Source organism: Camelus dromedarius, chromosome 10, assembly GCF_036321535.1.
Source record: "Camelus dromedarius isolate mCamDro1 chromosome 10, mCamDro1.pat, whole genome shotgun sequence".
Classification (NCBI taxonomy): domain Eukaryota; kingdom Metazoa; phylum Chordata; class Mammalia; order Artiodactyla; family Camelidae; genus Camelus; species Camelus dromedarius.
The window spans coordinates 47,420,734-47,445,113 of NC_087445.1; the positions used below are offsets into that span (position 1 = coordinate 47,420,734).

At 37.5% G+C, this 24,380-nt stretch overlaps 1 protein-coding gene across 2 annotated transcripts in view; it reads left to right on the plus strand.

Moving 5' to 3' along the window:
- The window catches only part of MELK (maternal embryonic leucine zipper kinase), a 69,657-nt gene that overhangs the window by 22,006 nt on the left and 23,271 nt on the right, over nucleotides 1–24,380 (plus strand). For both annotated transcript variants that reach the window (XM_010995566.3, XM_064490315.1), the window contains exons 9-11: nucleotides 13,495–13,563; nucleotides 14,992–15,090; nucleotides 21,530–21,616. In XM_010995566.3, the coding sequence (XP_010993868.1) occupies nucleotides 13,495–13,563; nucleotides 14,992–15,090; nucleotides 21,530–21,616 (255 nt within the window). The remainder of the gene's footprint in view (nucleotides 1–13,494; nucleotides 13,564–14,991; nucleotides 15,091–21,529; nucleotides 21,617–24,380) is intronic.

Genomic DNA, 24,380 nt, shown 5'->3' on the forward strand with positions numbered 1-24,380 from the left:
AATTATATTAAAAGATGATACTTGATTTAGAAAAAAGAAAAAAATTGAGCAGGGTAAAGAGGAATCAGGAGAACAGACTGAGGGGATGTGAAGGGAATAGGAGGGCTGGTTGCATTACTAAATATTAAATATGGTGGTCAGAGTAAACTTCACAGAGGTGAGATTTGAGCAAGACTTGAAGGAGGTGAGACTGTTAGTCAAGTGGCTATGAACGCAGAGAGTATTTCAGGCAGAGGAGACAGAGCAAAGGCCAGTAGTTAGAAGCATGCCTGGTATAGGCAAGGGAGGGCAGGGGGCTGGTGCCACTAGAATGGAGCAAATGAGCAGAGTTGTAGGAAACAAAGTCTCAGGCAACAGAGCTCCAACTGCCTCGGGCTCCGTAGGCTGTGATAAGGATTTTGGCTTTTTCTCTAAGTGAAATGGGGAGCCACTTGAGAGTTTTGAGCAGAAGAGAGACATGGTCTGGTTTAGGTTTTCTCAGGACCATAGTGGCTACTGTGTGGAGATAGGCTACAGGGAGCAAAGAGGAGAACCAGGGAGACTGATGGGGAGGATACTGTAGTAATTTTCAGAGAAGAGATGATTGCCACTGAGGTAGTGAGAAGTGCTTAGATTCTGGGTATCTTTTTTTTTTTAATTATTTTTAAATTAGCATAGAGTAAAATAAATTCTTTTATGTGTACAGGTCTCCAAATTTTAACACACATATAGATTGACATAGCCACCACCAGCATAGTCAGGATGTATGTTTGGACTAATCCGTTGTCTTTTGAAGGTATAGCTAACATAGTATGCTGATGGTTGGGATGAAGGGAGTAACCTGAGCAACTGGGAAGCTGGAGCTGCCGACAGCTGAGCTGGGTAAGATTCCTGGTAGAGCAGGGATGATAAGGAGTCTGATTTTGAGCATAAAGAATGTGTCTATTTTGTCTAATTTTTCAAATTTCTTGGCATTAAGTTGTTTGTTTACCCAGTGACAATGTGTATACCAGATTTTTATGTTATATTTTTCAGATTAGTCTCTCTCTACATAAAGAACCTTGTATTTTATCTTTTTATGCTATCCCCTTCTCAGTTTTTTCACACAGATGGTAGCATACCATGAACCCTCTTCTGCATCTTATCTTCTTCTCTCGACAGTATGTCTTGGAAATCAAACCATTTTGTACTGGCTCAGAACCTTTTCATAGAATTCAGTGCCCAGTATTGCTGTGGATACATGTACCTTAATCGATTTAACCAGTCCTGTTAATGGACATTTAAGTAATTTCCAAGTGGTCATTTTGTACATTGTGAATATATCTGTAAGAAAGTTCCTAGAAGAGTTATTGGATCAAAGGGTATGTGAATTAGTAATTTTATTAAATATTACCAAATTGCTTCCTAGCAAAGTTCTATCAGTTTACACAACTGTCAGCAATAGGATGAAAATAGCTGTTTTTCCATAATCACATCAATACAGTATATCACCTTTCTTGATATTTATGTTATTATGTTAAGATTTTTTTGTTACGCAGGAATTTTTAATTTTTATTTAGTCAAATTTATCAGTCTTTCATTGTTGTATTTGGAAAGACTTTCCTAAGTAGATTATTTTTTAAATGCCCATTTTTTCTTCTAGTATTCTTATGTTTTCATTTTTTAAAAATGTTTAAATACTTGATTCACCTGAAATTTGCTTTTGAGTGGTTTCTTGCCTTTAAACATCAGTAAAAAGTTGTAGAGATTTGTTTTCATATTCTAGATTCTTGTTTTTAAAAATCTTGTAATTGTGATGGCAACTTAGCCATATGTACTTAGATTTGAGTTTCATTGTTAAGAATAATGTATGTAAATGTATTTCAAATCAACTTCATAATTTCAAGTTTTGAGACCACTTGTTAGTCTGATTAGGTCTTTTTTTAACATTGTATTTTGGCTAATGGGCTCACACTAAGAGTAGAGGCGTCAGCTCTGTTGTTTGCTTGTGCTTGTATTTATTGTTTTACCTTTAATCTGTGGCTTCTTTGCAAGAATCTTTTAAAACCACCTGGCTATTTTGTAAGGATTTAGTTTAGTTAAGCCAGATAGTATAATTTGTAAATCCATTTATCTGGGCTCAGGTAAAGCCTTCACAATATACAGAGGGTGGTACAAGTTGGAGCCACTGTTGTCTGTCATGTGTCACTGTCACAGTCGGGGAAGAATTACCTCATGCTACCTCATACTGTAGTTTACATAGAGACTAATGAAGGTCCCAGTGCCAGTCCACATACTAAATATTAATAATGCTTAATTTCCATCTTATTTTTTAGATAGAAAAAATATAAATGGAAGTCCTAATGTATTCTTTCCACACCCTAGTGTATCTTCTTATATACCCGCTGGGATGCACATGTCCCACCTTTGAAGATAGCCAATCAAGAAGTATGAATAGTGAACTCGGCATATTCTTTAAGTAGTCTCTCAATGTAATCCTTCTCAGCCGAGTTATTGAGTACCAGTATATTAGGGATTGTTCTCCTTAGAAATTTCCTGAAGTTATGGCTGTGCTGAAGAAGAACAAAAGCAGCTGTCAGTATAACTGGTGCTGGAATTGACATCCTTCTGTGAACATTGAGCCTTCAAAGGATACTTGACTTCTCGGTGATGAGTATTTGGGAATTGCAGTAAGACATTATGCTGTAAAGGATGACTGTTAATAATTTTATCCAAGAAGAATTTCGAGTAATCGCCTTGACCACGTAAAGTCTTAATAAAGGTATCTGAGATTGAGCAGTCTACCTTCCATATGCCCCACAGATATACACCTATTAAAGCAAAATGTGGTATTGTTTGGATTTACTAACTATAAACTTTGATTTTAGAATAATTATATCTCTTCTTTACAGCAATGCTTATACAGAGCTATAATCCTTGATTTGTGATGTTAAAATGATGTAATTCACATGCAAGAAGAATACTTGGCAGGAGTGCATGCATTCAGCTCTTCCAAGTCATACCCAGGCATTAGGGGCAAGTTAAACAGAAGAGTAAGTGGGCGGGGGGGGGGGGTTAGGGACAGGACAGATCTTTGTTTTATCCTACTGGAAAGTAATAGTTGATCTGTCAAGAAATCATTCCTACTAACCTGACTCTTGAGTAAGTAGCATAATGTACAATTCTATGGATGTGTGAATAGCTAAGAGTCTGTGTTGCAGCTTAACTTACTCCTTTCCAGAGTGCTAAAAAGGCAAGAAGTTAGTTTTAACTACTATGCTATAGAGCATCCCAAAGAAATGAACACTTTGTCCTGTGTATTATAATCTGTGTATTTGCATTTTTCTCTGTTTTTTTCCCTAGTACTTTTTGTGTTTTTAAAATACTAGTTCTTTGATCTACCAGAAATTAATATTGGTATAAGAAGTGCCAGCTTCTTTTTAAATACAATTTTTACTTTAAACTAGTTTTAGATTTACAGAGAAGTTGCAAAGATGGTATAAAGAGTTCCCATTTATCCTTTACCCAGTCCTCTCTATTATTAGTTGATATGACAACTAAATATAATATCTGTGATAGTTCCTAGGGATCCAGTTTTTTAAAAAAAACAACAACAGTTATTTATTGTCCTAGAACTGTTTATTCAATAATCTATCATTTTCCCATTGATTTGAAATGATGATTTTATTATATATTAGATTCCTACATTTACATATTTCTTCTTTGTGGCTGTTTATTTCATTGTATTTATTTATTTTTTGTCTATGCTTGTCTTACATGTAATTATTTTAATTACTGGGTTTTTATAATACCATTTATTTAATATCTAGTAGAATTAGCTCCCTCTTACTCTTTTTTTCCCCTAGAATTTTCCTGGCTCTTTTTATGTGATTATTTTTCCTTCATGTACTTTTTAAATGATATGCTTAGAAAGCTAATGGGTCCATAATTTGATGGGATAAAGTTTATTTTATTTTAAAAAGGAATGATTTGGTAATATATCTGTAATATTAATAATGGTGAATGAATGAGCCAGAATTGGAGACCTGGCCTTAGGTGTTCTTTTGTGTTGTATGAAATTTCAGTCCCCCAACCCTGAAAAAAAAAAGAAAGAAAAGAAAAAATTTAGGGGGAGGGTATAGCTCAGTGGTAGAGTGCATGCCTAGCATGCATGAGGTCTGGGTTCATACCCTGGTACCTCCACCAAAAGAAATAAATAGATAAACCTAATTACCTCCCCCCTTTAAGAAAAATGAAATTACGATCCCTTCAAGGACTCTGTATCCTCATAGCATAGAAACACAGTTTGGTTTACGACTTGACCACCTTTTTATTTCTTAACTCTTTGTGTGTTTGTGAGTCTTAATAGTGCTTTCTTTTTCTTTTGGAAAACATTTTTGTTAACTTATAGTACATCTTTATAACAGAATATTCTCCAATCATAAAAATGAATGAGGAGGCTCTTTAAATACTGATATGGAATGCTATCTAAGATATATTGTTAAAGGGAAAAGCAAGGTGTAGAACAGTATACTGTCATTTTTGTAAAAATAAAGAAGAGAGATATGTTTATATTATTTGCTCACATGTGAAGGAAGATATAAGAAGCTGCCAGTTGCTTCTCCTTCTGGGGAGGAAACTTGGGAGAGGAAAGGAAGGGAGAATTTTCATTCTGTGCTCCTTTGTACCTCTTATGTTTTGAATCATGTAAAGGTTTTACTTCTTGCCTAATTGCTCAGGCTAGGACTTCCAATACTATGTTGAATAGAAGTGGTAAAAGTGGGCAGTCTTGTCTTTTCTTGATCTTAGAGGAAAGGCTTTGTCTTCTACCATTGAATGTGACATTAGCTGTGGATTTTTCATATGTGGCTTTTATTATGTTGAGGTAGTTTTCTCCTATTCCTAGTTTTGTTGAATGTTTTTTATCATGAAAGGGTGTTAAATTTTTTCAGATTTTTTTTTTCTGCATTGATTAATGTGATCATGTGGTTTTCTCCTTCATTCTGTTAATACGGTGTATCACATATATTGGTTTGTGTATGTTGAGCCATCCTTGCATTCCAGGAATAAATCCTACTTGGTCATGTTGTATACTTCTTTTAATATGCTGTTGAATTTGGTTTGCTAGTAATATTAAAAAAATAAATAAATTGTTTAAAAAAAGTTTTGAACTGCAAAAACTGATGTGGAAAGTGGGGGAGGTGCCTTCTGAAAGCTGGGTCTGAGTCTCTGTAGGTTTAAAGAATTAGAGTTATATGCTAATTTGAGTTGTGCTGAAGTCTCCTCTGCCTAGAGCATCTGCATCAGTCTTTTTTTGTTGAACTTTTTTGCTTTTTCCCCACTCCCATTTTTTGTTTCCTCCAAGGAGATAGCATTCTGAGGTATGTATGTTTTATATTTTTGTGACCCTTGCACATGGTTGCTCAGAAAAAATAAAATATTTCCTGGCATGCTTATTCTTACTCTGTTACAAAAGCAATGCTTCACATTCCTGAGTTTTTCTTATTTGCCAGACACTGCTCTGAGTGAAGTAGTTGCTATTATTGTTCTCCTCTTATAGATGATGAAACTAAGGGGCAGAGACCTTAAATAATTATTCAGGGTTTTAAAGCTAGTAAGTAGCAGAGCTGGGATTTGAACCCAGCTAGTCAAGCTTCAGAACCCATTTTCATAGCCACCGTGAGATATTGTTTCTTAACCCTGTAGTTGCTAGTCTCAAGAGAGTCATAGACTCTAGAGGGGAAAGTGATCCCCATCCCTAGCTTCTTTGTGCCCATTCACTTGGGAATGTTCCTAGACATTCCAACTTTTCATATTTAGCAGGACTAACTATGTTTACCAGTTCTTCTAATTCGTATTAGGTATTGTACCTCAGCTTTTCTACTCACTTTAGGTGTCACCCCTGGTAGTCCAACTTACTGATCCTTATTTTCTTTATCAGTAGTGTTAGAGCACTGCAGTAATCAGTAATTTCCAAGGTCCGTTCCAGCTCTGAGTAGCTATAAGTTCTCTGATTTCTGTTTATTCACATTTAGTTTCCCTTATTTGTTTCAGCCTAGTATTCTCCTCTGTTAATATATTGAATCTTCATTCTGATCTCATGTAATATTAGCTGTCCTTGTCAGCACTGTGACATTTTGTACATTTCTTGACCATCTCTAAGCCAAGTTGTTGATTAAAAAACTGAATAGAACTGGACCACTGCTAGTCTTCCGTGTGTTGGTTTTTAGTCTGCGTCAGATCCACTTAACCAAGATTTTGTGGTCTTATCCACAAAGATAAAATAAGTGACTGTTAGTACTTTACTGAAATTAAACTACACTATATCCATGATGTTCCTCATTTATTGAGTTAATTCTAAGCTTGATTTTTTTTTTAACCTACCCAGACCCACACTCCTATGCTATTTATTTGCCTTCATTTGCTATTACTGTAAGTTCACATTCATATGGCAGCCATGGAGATTAATGCTCCTAGTTATTGATGTATTGTTTCATCAATACAAGGTGAATGTACCAATGTACAAATTTCATTGTTCTCTAATTTTATTTATTTGAGTGCACTAGTGGATTCTGCATCAATCCTTTGGGGGAGGGGAACTACTTAAAGATAATATAAAAGTATTGGTTGTAATAGTGGATGTTGGATCCAAGTTTTGATATTTTTGGTAAATCAAATATTTATTGCAGTGGAATGAGTATGGTAGAAAATGTCTAATTCTTGTTCAGGAGAGATTTAGCTTTCCTAATTAATATTATTTACTAATACTGTATATTCTTTGTTTCTCCTACTCTGAATTTCGTTTTTTAGTTTTTCATGTATTTGCAAGTTGAAAATTGATTCAAATTAGGACTTTTATGCATTATTGTGGAATTTAATTTCACACATTATAGATTTTGAAATTTATTGTAATCTTGGCTCAGAACTATTGTTCCGAGTCACAGTGTAATACAGTCTGCTGGTTGAATCTAATTAAGGTGTCATATCACTTGCATGCAGTATGTATCTTTGCTTAGAATGTTCTAAAATTCCTCACTTGGGAATAATACTTCCCTCTGTTCTTGGTTTGATTGAAAAACCCAGCAATATTTGACACACTGTATATAACTCTTGTTTAAGAGGCATACTTTGTTTATCTTTTGTATTTGTTGCCTATTTTAAGCAAAATGCTTAACTGCAGTTTCCAGCATGGTTACTAATAGGTTGAGTATTAATCTTATTAATGTCACCTATATTCATTTGCCATCACTGCATTCAGACAAGCATGACTGTACTCCAGTTCTGGGTACACAATATTAAGGAAATATAACTAATTTAGTAAATGAAAATTGAGTAGTTTGAAAGTAAAATTGCTTTCTAACAAGAGCAATTTATGATTACAATTTATTTAAATTGTACATAATAAGCACTTGGCACAATGCCAGGCACAGTACACAGTAAGAACAGTAGGATACTCAGTATCTGTTAGTTTCTACTAGTGCTGCTACCTCTGCTGCTGCTGCTGCTACTACTACTACTACTACTGTTACTATCTGTGAAACAAGTACAGTAATGCCACTTTCAGGGCTATAAAAAGAATAGAAGAGAATGCATGTAAAGCACTCAGCACAATGCCTTGCACATAAGAGACAATAAATGTTTGTTCCATCTGAGGGAAATAGGAGGGGGAGATAGGGCTACTCAAAAAAGTAGCAGACCAAAGATGGCATGTACAATTTATTTTAAAGAAAAAGAGCAAATTATCTATTTGAGATTGTATTTCACAATTATAGAATTGACTGCAGCACCATGATTATGTGTTGGAGAGATTGCCTGCCTTTCTTAGTACTGTATGAAAAACGAATCATTGCAAGCCCACCAGCATTCCCAGGATTCTCTTGCTTATTAGCACACAGATCTTTTTTCCCCTCTCACTTGACTTCTTCCTCTATTACCTGTTTCTTGCTCTCATTTGCAAGGTAATCATCTCTTAAATAAACAAGAATTCTCCAAAGGCAGAGCAGAAACCAGGGTTAAGGGGCACAGGCCTGGTTGACACAGGGCCTTTTGTGGAGATGCTCTTCCCTAGCAGAACTGTTCCTCTCAAGGCTTTTTCCATTTGATCCTTAGATATCTACTTTCAATATTTAAATAAGGAGCCTTTCTCCCTGTCTACTTCTAGGTATCCTTAGACTTTCCAGCAAAGTACAACAGAAAAAGTATTGTATGTCTCTTCTACTCATGTCTGTACCCCTTTATTGCTTTATAATAATGTTTATCAACTTTGGTACCATTGAGATTTGGGGCTGGATAGTCCTTTGTTGTGGGGGGTTGTCCTGTGCATTGTAGGATGTTTAGCAGCATCCCTGGCCTTTACCTATTAGATGCTAGTAGTGGCCTCCAAGTCATGACAATCAGAAATGTCTCCAGATGCTACCAGATGTCCCCTGGGGGACAAAATCACCCCCGGTTGAGAACAAATGCCTTATAACATTGAACAAGTATTTGATTTCCCTGGCTGAGACATAGTTTCCTCGTATGTGTAATGCGGTTAATAATCCCTGCATACTGGATTAAAAAATGTTCTGTGTATTTTTAAATACTGTGCAAATAGGAGGTTGGGGTAAGCCTGGCAGCAGAACTTAGCTCTGGACTTTATTTCTGCTGGTATGTCAGTGCAGAGACTGAAGCTGGGAATGTCAGGTCGTGGTGATGGGACACAGGCCTCCTGCTTTGTTTGTGGACGGTACTGAGTAGAGCTGTTCTGTCCAAGTAGAGAAAGTGGATGGGTACATTTCAGGAGGTGATGTGAGCAGGACTTGGCTTGTTGATGTGTTCCTTGCCAGGCAGGCAATCCTGAAATCCTGAGGCAGCTGCAGTGGGGCAAAGTCCCTTTTTTAAAAAATATTTTATTGAATTATAGTCAGTTTACAATGTTGTGTCAATTTCTGGTGTACAGCACAATTTTTCAGTCATACATGAATAAGGCAAAGTCCTTTTGAGAGGACGTGGCATTCCTCAGAATGACTTCAGCCTTTCTTCCTATCCTGAGTATTTAGCACCCTGGCATGCATGGCTTTTGGCCAACTTGCCATCTCTGGTCCACTACTTTTTTGAGTTGCCCTATCTCCCCCTCCAATTTCTCTCAGATTGAACAAATATTTACTGTCTCTTATGTGCAAGGCATTGTGCTGAGTGCTGTCACATGCATTCTCTTTTATTTTTGTTATAGCCCTGAAAGTGGCATTAGCAACAATTTATAGAGTAGGTACTATTATACTTCTTTTTACAGAGGAGGAAACTGAGGCAAAGCAAGGTTAAATGGCTCATCCACATAGCTAGTAAGTGGTAGACCCTGGATTTGAATCTAGGCAATTTGTCTCCAGAACCTACTCTTAGGAAATAGGGTCAGAAAGATGAAATAACTTGTACTGGTTCAAGGAGCTAATAAGAGGCAAACTGGGATCACACATAATGTAGATTCCAATCTCTGCCTGTTTCCAGTGCGCCAAGCACCACACTTTTCATTCACTTCTTCTCTCTGCCTCTCCCTGGATAGGGTTACTTCTGTGCTGCCAACTTACAGCACAGCACAGGGGATCTATTAAAAGATACTTCATGATTTCAAGATGGGATGATAAAAGGAGTGATAAAAAGAGGCAAAGAGGAACTTGGAATCAGCCCACTGGAGCTCTTGTTATTCGGGACTTTGGTCTGAAAATTCATTTTTACATCTGGTTTCTAATTGAATTCTGCTACTTTTAGTAAGTACTTTTGTTTTGGATGGTAGCCTTTGGATTTAAAGGTGTAAATTTATTTTATTATCATAGATCTGGTTATGGACCTGTTATCTGTGTGTTGGGGCAGACTAGTAAGGGCTAGAACTGGAACCAGATTTATCCTTGGGGTGGGCAGGTGCTGATAGGAGAGAGGTAATTCAAGGAAGTTAAATCCTTATGGATGGTATATTAGTTTCCTAGGGTTGTCACAAAGTACTACAAACTAGTGGCTTAAAATGACAGATATTTATTCTCTCACAGTTCTGGTGGCTAGAAGGCGAAAATCAAGGTGTAGGCAGGGCCCTGCTCTCTCTGAAGGCTCTAGGGGAGAGTTCTTTGCCTCTTTCTAGCTTCTGGTGTTTGCCTGCAATCCCTGGCGTTCCTTGGATGCAGGTAGGTCATGACCGTTTGATCAGTGTAAGCAGGTCCTTACCCCAGGCTTTACTTTCTTTGGGGCCCTGGCAAGAGCAGGCTACAGTATTTGAGGTACCAGGCAAATGGTCAGTTTGCCAAGAAAGAACATGACAGGTACCCAGGATTTGAACCATGAGAGGCCTTGGTCTCAGGAATAAGGAAAAGCTCAGGCAGAAGAATGGGGCCAAGTAGGTCAGGGTCAGTCACATGGCAACTGTGACTTGCTGCCGAGTCCCAGCGAGTGGCTGAAGCATCTAAAAATCTCCCCTTCCCAGGAATAGGACTGGGGCCCAGGCAGCACCCAGCCTTCAGTGCTTGGTGGATGAGAGACAGTAAGGAGATATGAATTTGAGGCATCATAATTATAATTCAGAAACAAACTGTCAGCATCTGACATTGGCAAGTGTTAAGGTACCCTGGCGAGGTGTAAGTAAATAGGCTCTCTGGATAGTAGTGGGTGCTTTAGATAAAGGAGAATGAAAAGTTTAATAACGTTAAATGTCATTTGTAAAATGGAAGCTTTTGCCCTTCCTAGGAAACACCTTGTAGGTCAGCCTGTGTTCTCTCATCAGAGAGGCTTAGAGGTTGTGTTGTTTTGACCTCAGCACGTTTTCTTTTTAAATTAATTGTTTGACAACACTTCTTTAGAACTTTGTTTCTTTAACATAATAAAAATCTAGCATGTCATGTAGTCTTATGAGTGACTTACACCTTTCTGTTTCTCCCTTCACCTTTAAGCTAGACTGATTTCTGTGAGAATTATGTCCTAGACAGTTCACAAGATCAGAGAACCCCAAGGCTGGTGCTAGTTGATGGCTTCCCCACCTCCTTGCCTCCACCATTCTAGCCTAGTTGGGTTATTGTTGGGTGTGTGTGTTTGTGTGTGTGTGTGTGTGTGTGTGCACGTGCACATGCGTGCTTGCCGTTATCTCTCTGGACCTGTGTTTCTAATCCTGGGTCTTTCCTCAGGTAATTTTGTCTTTGACTAGTTTTGGAGACCCTCTGAGTTCCATCAGACTGTGTTTCTTAGTTCCCAGAGTTATCATAAACAATTGAATGTTACTGTTCATGAATTTTTTATGCCACATTATTTGCTTAGAATAAATTGCTATAAGTGAAATTGCTGGGTTAAGGATATGTGATCTTGAATGCTTTTTATACATATTTCCAGATTACGCTTGGGAAAAGTTTATGCTCTCTAATTGTATATATAAGTGCTCTTGTCCCTGAAGTCTAACACTGGATAACTTTTTTTGAAGTTTATCGTTTTGGTAGATAATAGATGGTATCATATTTTTGTTTAAATTAATTATTTTTATTGCTAGATTAGTTGAACATATTTTCATGTTTATTGAGCATTTGAAAGTTTTTATTTTAGGAATTACCTATAAACATTCTTTGCCTGTTTTCTTTTAGAATGTATGCTTTTATCCCATTTCTTTACTTATTAAACAAACATTAATTCAGCACCTTTTATATGTTAGGGCCAGACACTGTTCAAGTGAACAGCACAGACAAAACCCCTGTGACTAAAAAGCTTATATTCTAATGTAGTGAGGCAGAAAATAAGTAAATACGTAGTATGACAAATGGGGATAAGGACCGTAAAGAAAGTTCCATGAAAGGGAGGTAGAGAATGATGGTGGGTGGGGAGGCTGTTTATAAAGGTGGTCAGGGGAGGCCTCGCTGACACTACTGGTATTTAAGTGGAGACCTGAAGAAGATGAAGGCACAAGCTCTGCTGACATTGGGGAAAGTATTATAGGTGGCGGGAACAAAGAGTACAAAGGTCCTAAGGCAGGATTGTGCTTGACATGGGACATGACCATAGTTTGGTGAGTGAGGGAGAGAATTAGGAGGTGAGTTGAGAAGTAGCAAGGAATGGGGTGCCTGGGGTTACACACCAGGCAGGGCTCTGGAGCCAGGGTAAGGAATTTAGATTTCATTCTGAGTTAGCTGAGGAGCCATTAGAGAGTCTTGACTAGTGAAGTGATATGACCTGACCCAATGTTTTGAAAGAACATTGGTGTTGGTAAGTGGAGACTAGGCTGTGAGGGGACAGTGGCGGAATGGGGAAGACCAGATAGGAGCCTCTTGCTGTGTATCAGATGAGAGACCCTAGAGGTGTGGTGGAAGTAGTGACAGGTGATTGATTCTTGGTGTATAACACAGAGCCAATAGATTTTGCTGATGGATTGGAAGTGAAATGTGAGAGAAAGAGGAGCTGAAGATGACTCCAAGTTTTCTGACCTCAGGGGCTGATAATGCAGTTGCCATTTGCGGAGAAGGGGGAAAATTGGGAAGAACAGGATTGGTGGAGATTTGTGAGAGCTTTTTATGTGATGAAGTGTATTAATCTTTTGTCATTTAGGTGGAAAGGTTTTTTTTCCCTCAGTGGGTTGTTAGTTAACTTTGTTAGTGGTGTTTTGCTGTACAGAAGTGTCAACTTTTAATTTTGTCATCTGTCAATCTCAATCTCTTGGTTTTGCTGTCATGTCTAGAAATAATCACTGATGCTTCCTTTAAGTACTCTCATGGTTTTGTATTTTAACTCTTTAATGTGGGTGGGATTAATTTTGGTGTAGACTGTGAGTTGTAGTTCAGTCTTAACTTTTTTATATATAATTATTACCCTAGTATTCTTAAACAGTTTGTTCTCTGCTAAGAAAAATGATTCTATCATTTCCTCCAAATTGGGAAAAAAGGGTGTGTGACAGGTTGTGTAAAGAGTTACTCTTGTCACATATTAGTGTTTAGCAAGTCATTGGTCTTGTTTTTGGTTGATGGCTTGGTGTAATTTCTGGGCATACCAGGTTATAAACATTTGTCTCTTAAGTCTCTTCCATTCCAAAAAGAAGTACTTGCTTTAGAAGGTGGCTTTCATCAGTTCCCCTCAATGGTTGTGAATTCTACCTTATGGATGATAAGTGACCTGTTTTTAACCACAGCCTGTGTCCTGCCACCTAATACGCTTTTATGCGATCTCATCTTGTCAACTGATAATTCCTCTGGGATTGTAAACTAAAATTTGCTTCAGCAATACAAACATTGACTACAGTGTATACTTGCTGTCCATTTAATCATGCTACAGATTCCAAAGGCCTGTAACATACTCTTACATTCTCTTTGCTCTAGACTTTCTTTGATATGTGGGTAATTTAGAGGTGACAATAGTATTTAACTTACTGGACCTTCTTCTTTAAGGCAAGAAATGAATTTCTTTTGTTATTAATAACGTTTACCAAATCTTAAAGTTGGGTAAAGTCTTTAAGCTTGGAAGTAAACCTCCAGCATGTTGTTAACCTTAGAAATTTGTGTCAAGACCGACTGAACCTAAATCTCTTTAATACTTTATTTTTTGTAGAGAGGGAAATACGAGGTTCCTAAGTGGCTCTCTCCCGGTAGCGTTCTGCTTCTTCAGCAAATGCTACAGGTAATCTTTGCTTTTTATTTTTAAATAATAGAAGTCTATTGCAATTGTTTGATTTTAAGATATCTATGGTGCTACTACATTTATTTATTAGCTTAAAAAATTCCATTCATTGTATCTACTGGGCAATTTATTCTCTACTAAGTGCTTTCTTTGCAGGTACTTTTTTTTTTTTTTAAAGACTGCCACCGTATGTCTTTGCTGATTTGGTTTTCCTTTTTCTTGAGCATTGTGTCTTTTCTCTAACCAGCTCTTACTCTACTGTTTTCTGTTTTCTTGCTCCCATTCTTTGTACATTAGATATATAGTAGATGTGGAATAAATGCTTGAATGAGCTGATAATACAATTGAGTGGGCCCTGCAATCTAGTGCAGTGATTCTCAAACTTTAGCATGTAGCAGAATTGCCAAATGGTCTTATTAAAACAGATTGCTGGGTACCACCCCCAGAGTGTCTGATTCAGTAGATCTGGGGCAGGATGAAGAATCTGCATTTCTAACAAGCTCCCAGATGACGCTGATACCGCTGGTCTGGTGACCACATGTTGAAAACCACTAATTTAGTTAATGACCTCTGAGGATGAAGGACAGGAGTGCTGAAGTTGAGGTAACTACCCTACCAATCAATAGTCATGCCACCTGATCTGGTTCTGACCTAGAAAATGGGGATTCTGAGCTTGGCCTCACTGCTATACAGTGTTATGTGGATAAAATGAAGTTAATAGGAAACACTTTAAAAATATGAGTACCTTATTAGTGCAATATTTTTTCATTGTTAGGTATTCAAAATATCTTCCAGTTTTTCCATCTATTAAACCATCTCTACTTTTTATTCAAAATTTACCTCAAGCTCACCCACCTTGATTAATTGGGGCCAGACCACCAAATCTCCATAAATGAGATTGAAAACACCTCACCCTTTCTTCTAAACTCCAAAAAACTTAATCTTTGTTGATTAATTTTACTCTCCTCACATTTGAAAATTACAAATGGAAAAGAAAGGTGTGCTTTTCAACTTGTTCTGTGTGATTGTAAGCTCATCGGAGGTAGAGATTGCATATTCAGTGTGAATGCCCTGCATTGTGGCTGCTTGAATATTAAATTGGTGAATATTTCCTGTGAATAGGTTTTCTAGCAAAAGACTATTACATCATACAATAGATTGACTGAACTTCATGAATAATGTCCATACCAATGAAGTTCATGTTTGTTAAACATTTATCTTCTAAGCCCGCGTTGGTTGCTATAGTTTTCTTGCTTCTATTCCCTTTTTAAAAGAACTTATTCCAAGGCCATTTTAAGGTCTTTGACAGCATTTTTGTGATGATAAAGTTTACATCTGTTCTGATGAATTTTGAATTCTCAGGAGGAAGGGTGTTCTGTGTTTTCTATTTGAAATGTTAATCTCTAGCTACTTCTCAATGGCCACTAGGTGGACCCAAAGAAACGGATTTCTGTGAAAAATATATTGAACCATCCCTGGATCATGCAGGATTACAACTGTCCTGTTGAGTGGCAAAGCAAGACTCCTGTAAGTAAAATGAAATCTAGTAGAATTAAAAAAAACAAAAACTTTGATCTTTTTGTGAATTCAGGACCTACAATGATGTAGTCTAAATATAAAAGAAAATACCTTTTGTAAACTTATTTGTCAGATTGGTGTTTGGGAGACTGTAACTGAATTATATATTTGCCTGTTAATCTCTAGGACAGTGGTTCCTAACCAGGCCTCACATGAGAATCACGAGGACCTTAAAAAAAGTGCCTGCACTCCATCCCAGAATAATTAATGGATATTTTAAAAAGCTCCCAGGCGTTTCTCATGTGTAGTCAGGATTGTGAATCGTGCTCTGGGAATCTTGGGCAAGTTACTTAACTTTTCCAAACCTATTTATTCATCTGTAAAAAGTAGGTTAAACCTGTTCTCTATACTTCCCAGAGTAGTTACAAAGTTAAAGCAGGTCTCAAACTTTTAAGTCTGATGCCCCTTTTATGCTCTTTATATTATTTATTTAAAAATTGATTGATTTATTTAAAAGTAACAGCACTAAACCTATTACAGTTTATTGCAAATGAATATTTTTATGAAAAATATTTAAAACAGAAATTTAGTGGGAAGAGTAGCGTTGTTTTACATCTTTGAACATTCCTTTAAAGTCTAACTTAATACAAGACGCTTGGATTTCACCTGCTTCTGCATTGTCTGTTTTGCTGTTTGGATTGAAGCATATGGAGACAATGCAACCTCACAAAGCTACATAGGATGTATTTTAATAGCTTTTTCAGATAATTGGGTATATTCTCTGATATTCCATTAAACCTTGATAGTGGTAGTTTCTTAAAGGTTAGTTGCATGTGGAATCTGAAACCACATCAGTGAACTTTTTATACTCTATTACATTAAAGTTCCTTGGATCTTTTCTCCAGGTAACATTATGTATTGGTCATTTGGAAAATACTGATTCACTGAGTTGTGCAAAATTTCCAAATGTTAACATCTTCATATTTATATACAAAATAAAAAAATCACATCTCTTAAAATCACTATTGATCTCATCAGAAAAGTATTGGAAAGCTGTCAAACTCACGGTGGCAGTTACAAGTTTTCCAGAAATTCTAATTTCTGCTTGAAGGCCCAAATGACATTATTGGCAACAAATACAGTCAGTTGTTTTCCTTGAAGTGATAAGTTCACTTTGTTCATTTTTGAGAAAATGTGTGCCAGATATCCAAGTCTAAGTAACCATAGTTTGTCAGTGTTCGCTAAGTAAAAGTGGTGTTCCATGAAGAAATTGGCTAATTTGGCTCACAATTCAGTCACACAGGTGCTTTTCCTCCGGACAGCATCATACTTTGGCATGCAGAAGGGCTTTATGCATACTTCCCATTTTGTCACAGAGTATTAAAAGCAGGTGTACTCAATGGCCAAGATTTAATAAAATCTTTAATACTTTTTACTGGTTCATTAACAATATTCTTAATTGAAACTGGCTTTTTTTTTTTTTTTTAGTTTGAAGTGTCAGTGCATGGCAAAGAACACAATGTCAGTACAGTTTGGTGCCACTGCATTGACTTGTACTGATCAGTAGTTTTATTCATCATTGCTTTTGTACAGTCAGTGCAAATGTTAACACCGTAAAAAATGAAAAGCTGTATTATTATGAAAGTAGTTTTGACCTTCGAGATCCTCAGGGGTCTGCAGACCACACCTGGGGAACTAGTCTAATATATATATGAAAGAACTTTAAATAACACAAGTGCTATACAAATTTAAGCGATTATACTAATAAATATTCTTTCATTAATGTTTTAAAAAAATTTTTAACAAGTGGCAGTTTGAACTTGGTAAAAAAATGTGAGCATTACTAGCTGGTATGTATAATTTTTTTAAATTGAAGTATAGCTGAATTACAATATTGTGTTAGTTTTAGGTGTGCAGCAAAGTGATTCAGTTGTATATATACATTTTTTTCAGATTATTTTCTATTATCGGTTATTAAAAGATATTGAATATAGTTCCCTGTGTTACACAGTAAATTCTTGTAGCTTATCTATTTTATGTAAGGGGTATGTATACTTTGTATATTAGTGAACTGTTGTGCTTAAAAAACCACGGTAGAATTTAGCTACTTAAAGCAGTAATATTTACAATTCTGTGGATCAGCAATTTGGGCTGGCTCAGTGGGGCAGTTCTTGTGTGAGTCTTACCTGGGGTCGCTCATGTGGCTGCAGTCAATTGGTGACTCGACTGTGGCCAGATGGACTAAGCCTCACTCAAAGACTAGTTTGTGCTGCCTGTTTGTTGGCCACATTGTGTCCAGCAGGCTAGTCTAGGATTCTTCATACGGCTGCTGGACTCCAGAAAAAGCAAGAAGATGGGCAAGCCCTAATACTCAAGCAGTTTTCAAGCCTCTGCTTGCATTGTGCTTACTAACGTCTGGCCAAAGCAAGCCACGTGGCAAAGCCCAGAGCCAGTATGGAGGGTTTACCCATCAAACTTCATACAGTTCTTATCCCCTTTTCATAAATAAGGACATCAAGAAATTAAAAATAACGATTCAAGAAATAAAATGAGAAGAGTGGCATTGCTTTACATCTTTGCAAATTTCTTTGAAGTCTAGCTTAGTAGGAGACACTTGGGTACTCATCTGCTTCTGCATTCAGTCTATTTTGATATGTCGTTTTGATTATAGCATGTGAAGAAAATGTAGCCATACACAGATATGTACTCAGAAGAGCATTTTAATGCTTTAATGGAGAAGTATTTTAATAGCCTTTTCAGATAGTTGGGGATGTTTTCTTACAATCTACTAAAACTTCTACAACGGAGTAGGGTATATGCATGGATCAACAGAATAGCTTGGAGACATGCCACAATATAGACTTGGTACAGCTGTGAGATACTTGCTTTCTGGAAGAATCACACCAATAAATATGAATACTTGGGAAAATAAGCTATCATGTTTTTAACCCCTTCTCCCTAGTCTGCCCACTGTTATGACCATGTAGCTTGATCTGAAATTCCTCCTGATTCTCCTGTGACTGTCAACCCCTAAAATTTCTTTTCTCCACATATCCTTTGACCCTCCGTGACGTCTTCAGTCTCTGAAGTTGAGCAAATACAATTAGAGCTACAACTTAATTCTAACAACTTTGAACACTGAGAGCCTAGGGACGGCAGAGTAGGTGGGGGTCCGAGCAGTGCAGCAAGAGTGCCCCTGCAGCTGTGACGGCCCCTTGTGAGGTGAACGCAGGTGCTGCAGATGCCTGTTTAACCATTGGGGGTCATCATTTCTCCATGTGTGGGAGGGCCTTGCATGTCTTCTCAGCCATGATCCTTAATAGGATATGATATGCTCCTGTTTGCAGAACAGATGGCAAGATGAAGAAAGTCTCTGATTTCAACAACACAAAGATTATTTTAAATTGGGGCATAGTATAAAGTAAGATACTTAGTTTTGAGTGTTCCAAAAAATACGGTTTTCTTTACATTTTAGTATATTAATTGCTAATAATTATCGAATACTGACTATAATAGGGAAGTGTGCTATTATAGTACTATAGTATAATATAGACAGAGCCCTTAGGATAGTACCGTTAGGGACTTTATGTTTTTAACTCTTTTAACTCATTTAATCCTCATACCACCCCCCTGAAATAGATACTATTATTGTCCTCATTTGCAGACAAAGCAACTGGACACAGAGTCATGAAATTACTTGCCCAAGGTCAAACAACTAGTAAGTATAGAACCAGGATTTTAACCCAGGCAGAAAGGCTCCAGAAAATAATGGATCTGACAAGTCAGCTAATTCAGACTCAGGGCCTGTATTTGGTGTGGCTGTAGCCTTTGTGATGGGCATTGCTTGTCTGGCCTCTGCTGGAATAGCTCCTGGAGCAGATTGTGGAGAGGAGGCATTGTGGTGTGGGAGGAAAACCCTGGGCTTGGGATTAACGATGTCCGTCTCGGGCAGATCGTGTACGTTTTTCTGAGTCTTCATTTTTGCACCTCTAATATGGGTATTCTAATGTCAGTCTCTTCTGTATGTTTGGATTATGTTTTGCCACTTATAGAGTGCCTTTAAATGTTACTTCATTCATCTGTCATGCCTGCCTTACGGAGCTGTTGCTGGGATCGAATGAGTTATATACAGGACAGCTGTAAGGGCTTATTGCTTTTCGAAGTACTTGCTTTTTTGCCTCAGTATTGTGTTTCATCAAGAGTGAGCTACGAAAAATAATTCAGATTTACTTGGATATTTAAGGTATAGATGCTATTCTGTAACTCTGTGCATGATCTTCTATCATTTTCACGCACAGAGCTCTAGTACCCAAGTATTGTATCAAATGAAAGCTACATTCAGTTCTATTTTCTGCCCTACTGAACAGGAAATGTAGTAGGCACGGATAATCCAAAATAATTGGCTAGCTTTTGGCATGCATTTTTGTACTTAATTTGACTATAGCATGTATGGCTGAGAATTCAGAGGTACTTAAAGGATTGAGCCTCTTTGGAAAACTCAACCTGAGATAAACCATATTTTTCAGACTTTGGTGTCTTGTCCCACTCTTTCCATTCTTTCCAGTTCAGGAGCCCAGCAAAGAAGATAGCGTCTCCTTCCTACCCTTCCTTCCTTTCCCCCACGCACCTTGTGGTAAAGGTACAGAACAAGAGGCCATGAGGAAAAGAAGGTTTTTATTTTTAAGAGAATAACTTAAGGTCATGTGGGAACCCTGGAAATCATTTCCTTCTTGCTTGAGCAGCGATACCAACAAGAAGATGCCCAACTGGGTGGTAAACTGTCTGGACTTTTGAGATTGAGCCCTTCCTAAAGTGGGAATCTATAGTTTTGGGAGCTGCCAAGGTCAAAGCAACACAATGAAAACCTACTAGTAGCATTTTGGACATTCATAGAACCATTCGTATGAACCTTTGTGTCTCCACATTCTCCATAGACTGTGAGGTTGAGCTGGTACCAGCCAATCATGCAGGTCATTGTCTGTACCATTCCTCTATTTTCATGATGGCTGCCTGACTTCCTCTTGAGTCCACTGTTACAAGTGTGGTGTCCAGAATAAGGGAAGGTCATGATATTGCTGTAGTTTGTGCTGGGCAAGCCTCTCTTGGCATTTTGCATTTGGTTTTGAACACCTCACCTTGAGGGTCAGTGACAACTTGAATTATGTCATCTAAAGAAAGGGCCAGAATGGTAGAGGCAACTGGAAAAGAGAAAACTTGGAGAACAAAAATTGTTGATAATAGGAATTATTCAAATTTCTGGAAGGCTCTTATACCAAAGAGGAAATAGAATTGTGACTGTTGGTAAAAATAGTTAACATTTTTTGAGGGCCTACTCTATTTAGATGATGTGCTAGGCACACGACATATGTTACATACATTGGAAGGCCGGTGCCATCTCTGTTTTACAGATGATGAAACTGAGGCTCAGAGAGGTATAGTAACATGCTCAAGGTCAAAATAATATGGTTATTTTGTGATGTAATGATGAAAAACAAGGTCTAATTCCAAAGCCTGTCAGCTGTCAGATTGTACTGATTCACAGTGGGTAGGGATCACAGGAAGACAGACCTCAGGGGACAGGAGGAAGAAGCTAACCATCCCAGCTATTCTGAAGAGGAAGACTAAGCAGAAAGTGAAACATCACTTATTGGGGCTGTTGTAAAGTGCATTTTTACATTGGAAAGATGACTTTAAAATTACATTTCTTATGATTCTCTTCCCATGTGATTTTCTGAACTCCTGTTCCAGGTCCTGGCCAGACCCTTCCTGCCTTTTCATTCTTGGGGAACCTTTTTTGGTTCTAAGAACCCATTTCTGGCCCCATCTATGATGAGGTCTCATCACAGAGGGATCAGGATACTTGAATAATTTGTGTCCTTAAGCAAAATAAAGTTTGTGTAAAGGCTGTCTCACTTCTTCCTTTTTAAAATTGTGCTTTGCTAATAGTGTTGGTATAGTGATGACTGTGCCAGCATCTATGGCACCATCATGAGGGCTCCCTGGATTGGGCTAAACCCAAATATAACCTGGGGGACAATATGCTACAAGTCTGAGCCACTCTTTTACCCAGTCTGTTGTTCAGCCACTGATTTTAGGTGCCTAGGTGATTGTTCTTTGATGCAGATGCCAGTCCAGGTCTTGCAATAGGGAAGGAGAATATAGTCTCTTGGCTGCACAACAGAATTGTAACAATGGATCAGATGAGGAAGGGGCTGGGAAGGGCTGGGAAAGAGAGCTCATTGTCTTCTTGAACTGCTTATTGTCACCTGCTTATATCTTTTAAAATTGTGGAGAATCTTTATTCTTACCCAAGAGTTTGACAAACGCATGTTGTTCTTACATGTTGGTGTTTGATTTTACAAGGTAATTATGATAATTTAAAAATTTCAAAGCCATAACTATTTTGTAGTTTTTTTGTTAATAAAATTGATAAAAATTTTTTTTGTAGCTTATTCTCCTAGATGAAGATTGTGTAACGGAACTCTCTGTACATCACAGAAACAACAAGCAAACAATGGAGGATTTAATTTCATTGGTAAGAAATACAGCATTAATTTGAGAGCAGAATCTTTTGTTTCCTCATTGTTCTTTATTTTACTAGTATATTAAAAATAGTATAGCATTTGTCAGACCTATGATTTTTATCATGGGTGTAAAATATTGTACTTATTTTATATTTATGTATGATTTCCACTCAACTCATTTCTGATGTCTGCTGGATAGCCTCTTTAAAAATGAGATTGATCAAAGAGAATTATAATGGAAAAATATTAAGAAACAGAACAAACGAGTCCAGAAAATTGACAGAGCTCCAGTTTTAACTACTTTAAATTTTCTAACATGGAACTGTGATTCTGCTGTAGAAATGAGGTAAACAAACACAAAGCAGCTTTCTTCTTACCTAAAAGCCATCCTGTTAGCATCACATCACCCCCAAGCTTATGAACCAAATACCATGAAATTATTATCATGATTTCTGGTGTTGGATCATTTTAGCTCTTTCAGGTGCTTAATCTCTAGATCACACATGCGGTTTTTTCTAGAGATAGAGACACTCACAGCTGTCTCTGAGTACTATCTAACGTGATGGGCAGGGATCGCACCCAGCTTTGCTCCTGGCTCAGTACTAGGTCTTTCTTCACCTATGAATTGTATTTGTTTCTGTCTCTTTTCTAACTTAAAAGGTAAAGGCTGTGAGCAGTTTTTTTTTGGTGTTGTTTTTTGTTGTAACTAACCAAAGCTTTGCTAAGCCACAACTTTTTTTCAGTGAGGAGGAGATATAAAGGAATTCTTTAGAATGACATGAGTCTTTTGAATGACAATTCCAGACAAATGGAATATGTCTGGAAAATGGAGTGATAATTTACTTTTTCATGAAATGAAAAGGAATGGCAAGAATTGGGAATTGCTGCAAGATGTGTCAGGTCCTTAAGTCTTTTACAGTGAAAATTTGAAGTTTCTACTTAAACAAGTTAGAAAAAATTGCATGACTTTTTCTTTGGGATAATCTTTAATAGAAAACTATATTTCAGATTCAAAAAATTTCTTAAAAATTTTTATTATAGAAATTTTCAAACATCTATGAAAATTGAGAGATTAGAGTAACTGATTTTTCCATTACTCATTATCCAGTTTCGATAATTATATTAAGATTTTGGCAATTTTATCTATGTCCCAACATCATCCTCCATCTGCCCTTTTAGGCAAGGGTATTTCAAAGCACTCTCATATATCATGTCATTTTATCCAGAAAAAATTTGGCATGAGAACCACAAACTTTTAAAATTTGAATCTTAAAAGTAACATGCTCAGAATTTCAAGAATCATTAAAAAAAAAGTCTAAAATAGTTATCCTTTATGTCATCTGTGTGTAGTTTTCAAACTTAAAAGTGAAATGGAAATAGGAATAGGAATTGTTTTCTTTACTTCTGATACAGAAAACAAAATAATGAAGCTTGTTGTTTTCTGAAGATCTCAGTTATTCTGCAAGCTAGACACGACCAACATCAAGAATGCGTGAGGGAAGTTACAGTTTTTCTTCTTTTGTACTCTTCTCTCATTCTTAAATGGCTGTTTATACTTAACTTCCAGTCCTCTAGATGAATAGAGTACATCTTTTCAACTTAGCTGAACATTGGAATCTCCTAGGAACTTTAATCCTAATGCCTAAATCCCACCCCAGAGGTGATAAATTCATCGGTCTGGGGTATGGCCTAAGTGTAAGAATTTTTTCATAACTTCCCCGACAATTGCAGTGTGTAGCCAGGAGTAGAGAAGTACTACTCTAGATTCTCACTATTCGAAGTGAGATCTAGGACCAGCAGTAACAGCATCACTTCATGCTTGTTAAAAATACACAATCTCTGATCCCACCTCAGACCCGCTAAAACAGAATCTGCGTCCTAATGTACTCTGAGTGATTCATACGTACATTAAAGCTTGAGAAGCGTTGGTCTAAGTCAGTAGTTCTCAACTGGGAGTGATTTTGCCCCTCAGGGGACATTTTTGGTTGTCACAGCTGGGATGTGTGTATATGCTAATGGCATCAACACATTGTGAGTAGAGGCCAGAGATGCTGCTAAATATCCCACAGTGCACAGAATAGCCCCTGGCCACAAAGAAGTATCCAGGTCAACTCTCCATAGCACTGAGGTAGAAAAATCCTGGTCTGGATAGCCTCAGAGAATTCACATTGGTCCTAGGTACTTTCCAGTTTAAAGAGCCTCAGGAAAACCAGGTTTGAGGTTAACTATGGTCTGTCATATTTTTTTCTAGTATCTTGGGAGCTCTGCCTTTACTTTTTGGGCTGGCTAGACAGGACAGAGAGAGATCAGTTTAATGCGATCCGTGCTGGGTATGGTGCTGCTGATCTCTCTGTAAAGAGAAAGAAACAATATTATTCCCAAACATTGAACTCATGGAACTACCACTTTTATATTGTATACATGAACGTTCTTAAACTGTGTTTTGTGGGCCGAAGTGAGAGTTTCACGTGTCTCATGATTTTCCGCTGTCTCATTGTGGCCCTCTTGAAATTTCCTGCAGTGGTGCTAGAGCTTCTACCCCATTGCTTTCCTTACTTTCCCCGTTCTGCTAGCTGTGAGTGGCTCTGGATTGTGAAGCAGCCAGTCCTCTAGTGGGGGAACTTCACTGAGGGTCACATGTGCACACGAGCCTGCAGACCAAGACAGGTCCTTTACCCTCACCCCTGCAGTGCAAATACTCATGTATTCCAGTGATGGAGATGTAAAGATTGAGGGCCTCGGGAGCAAGGTCAGGGGAAGGATAGGGGGCCACTC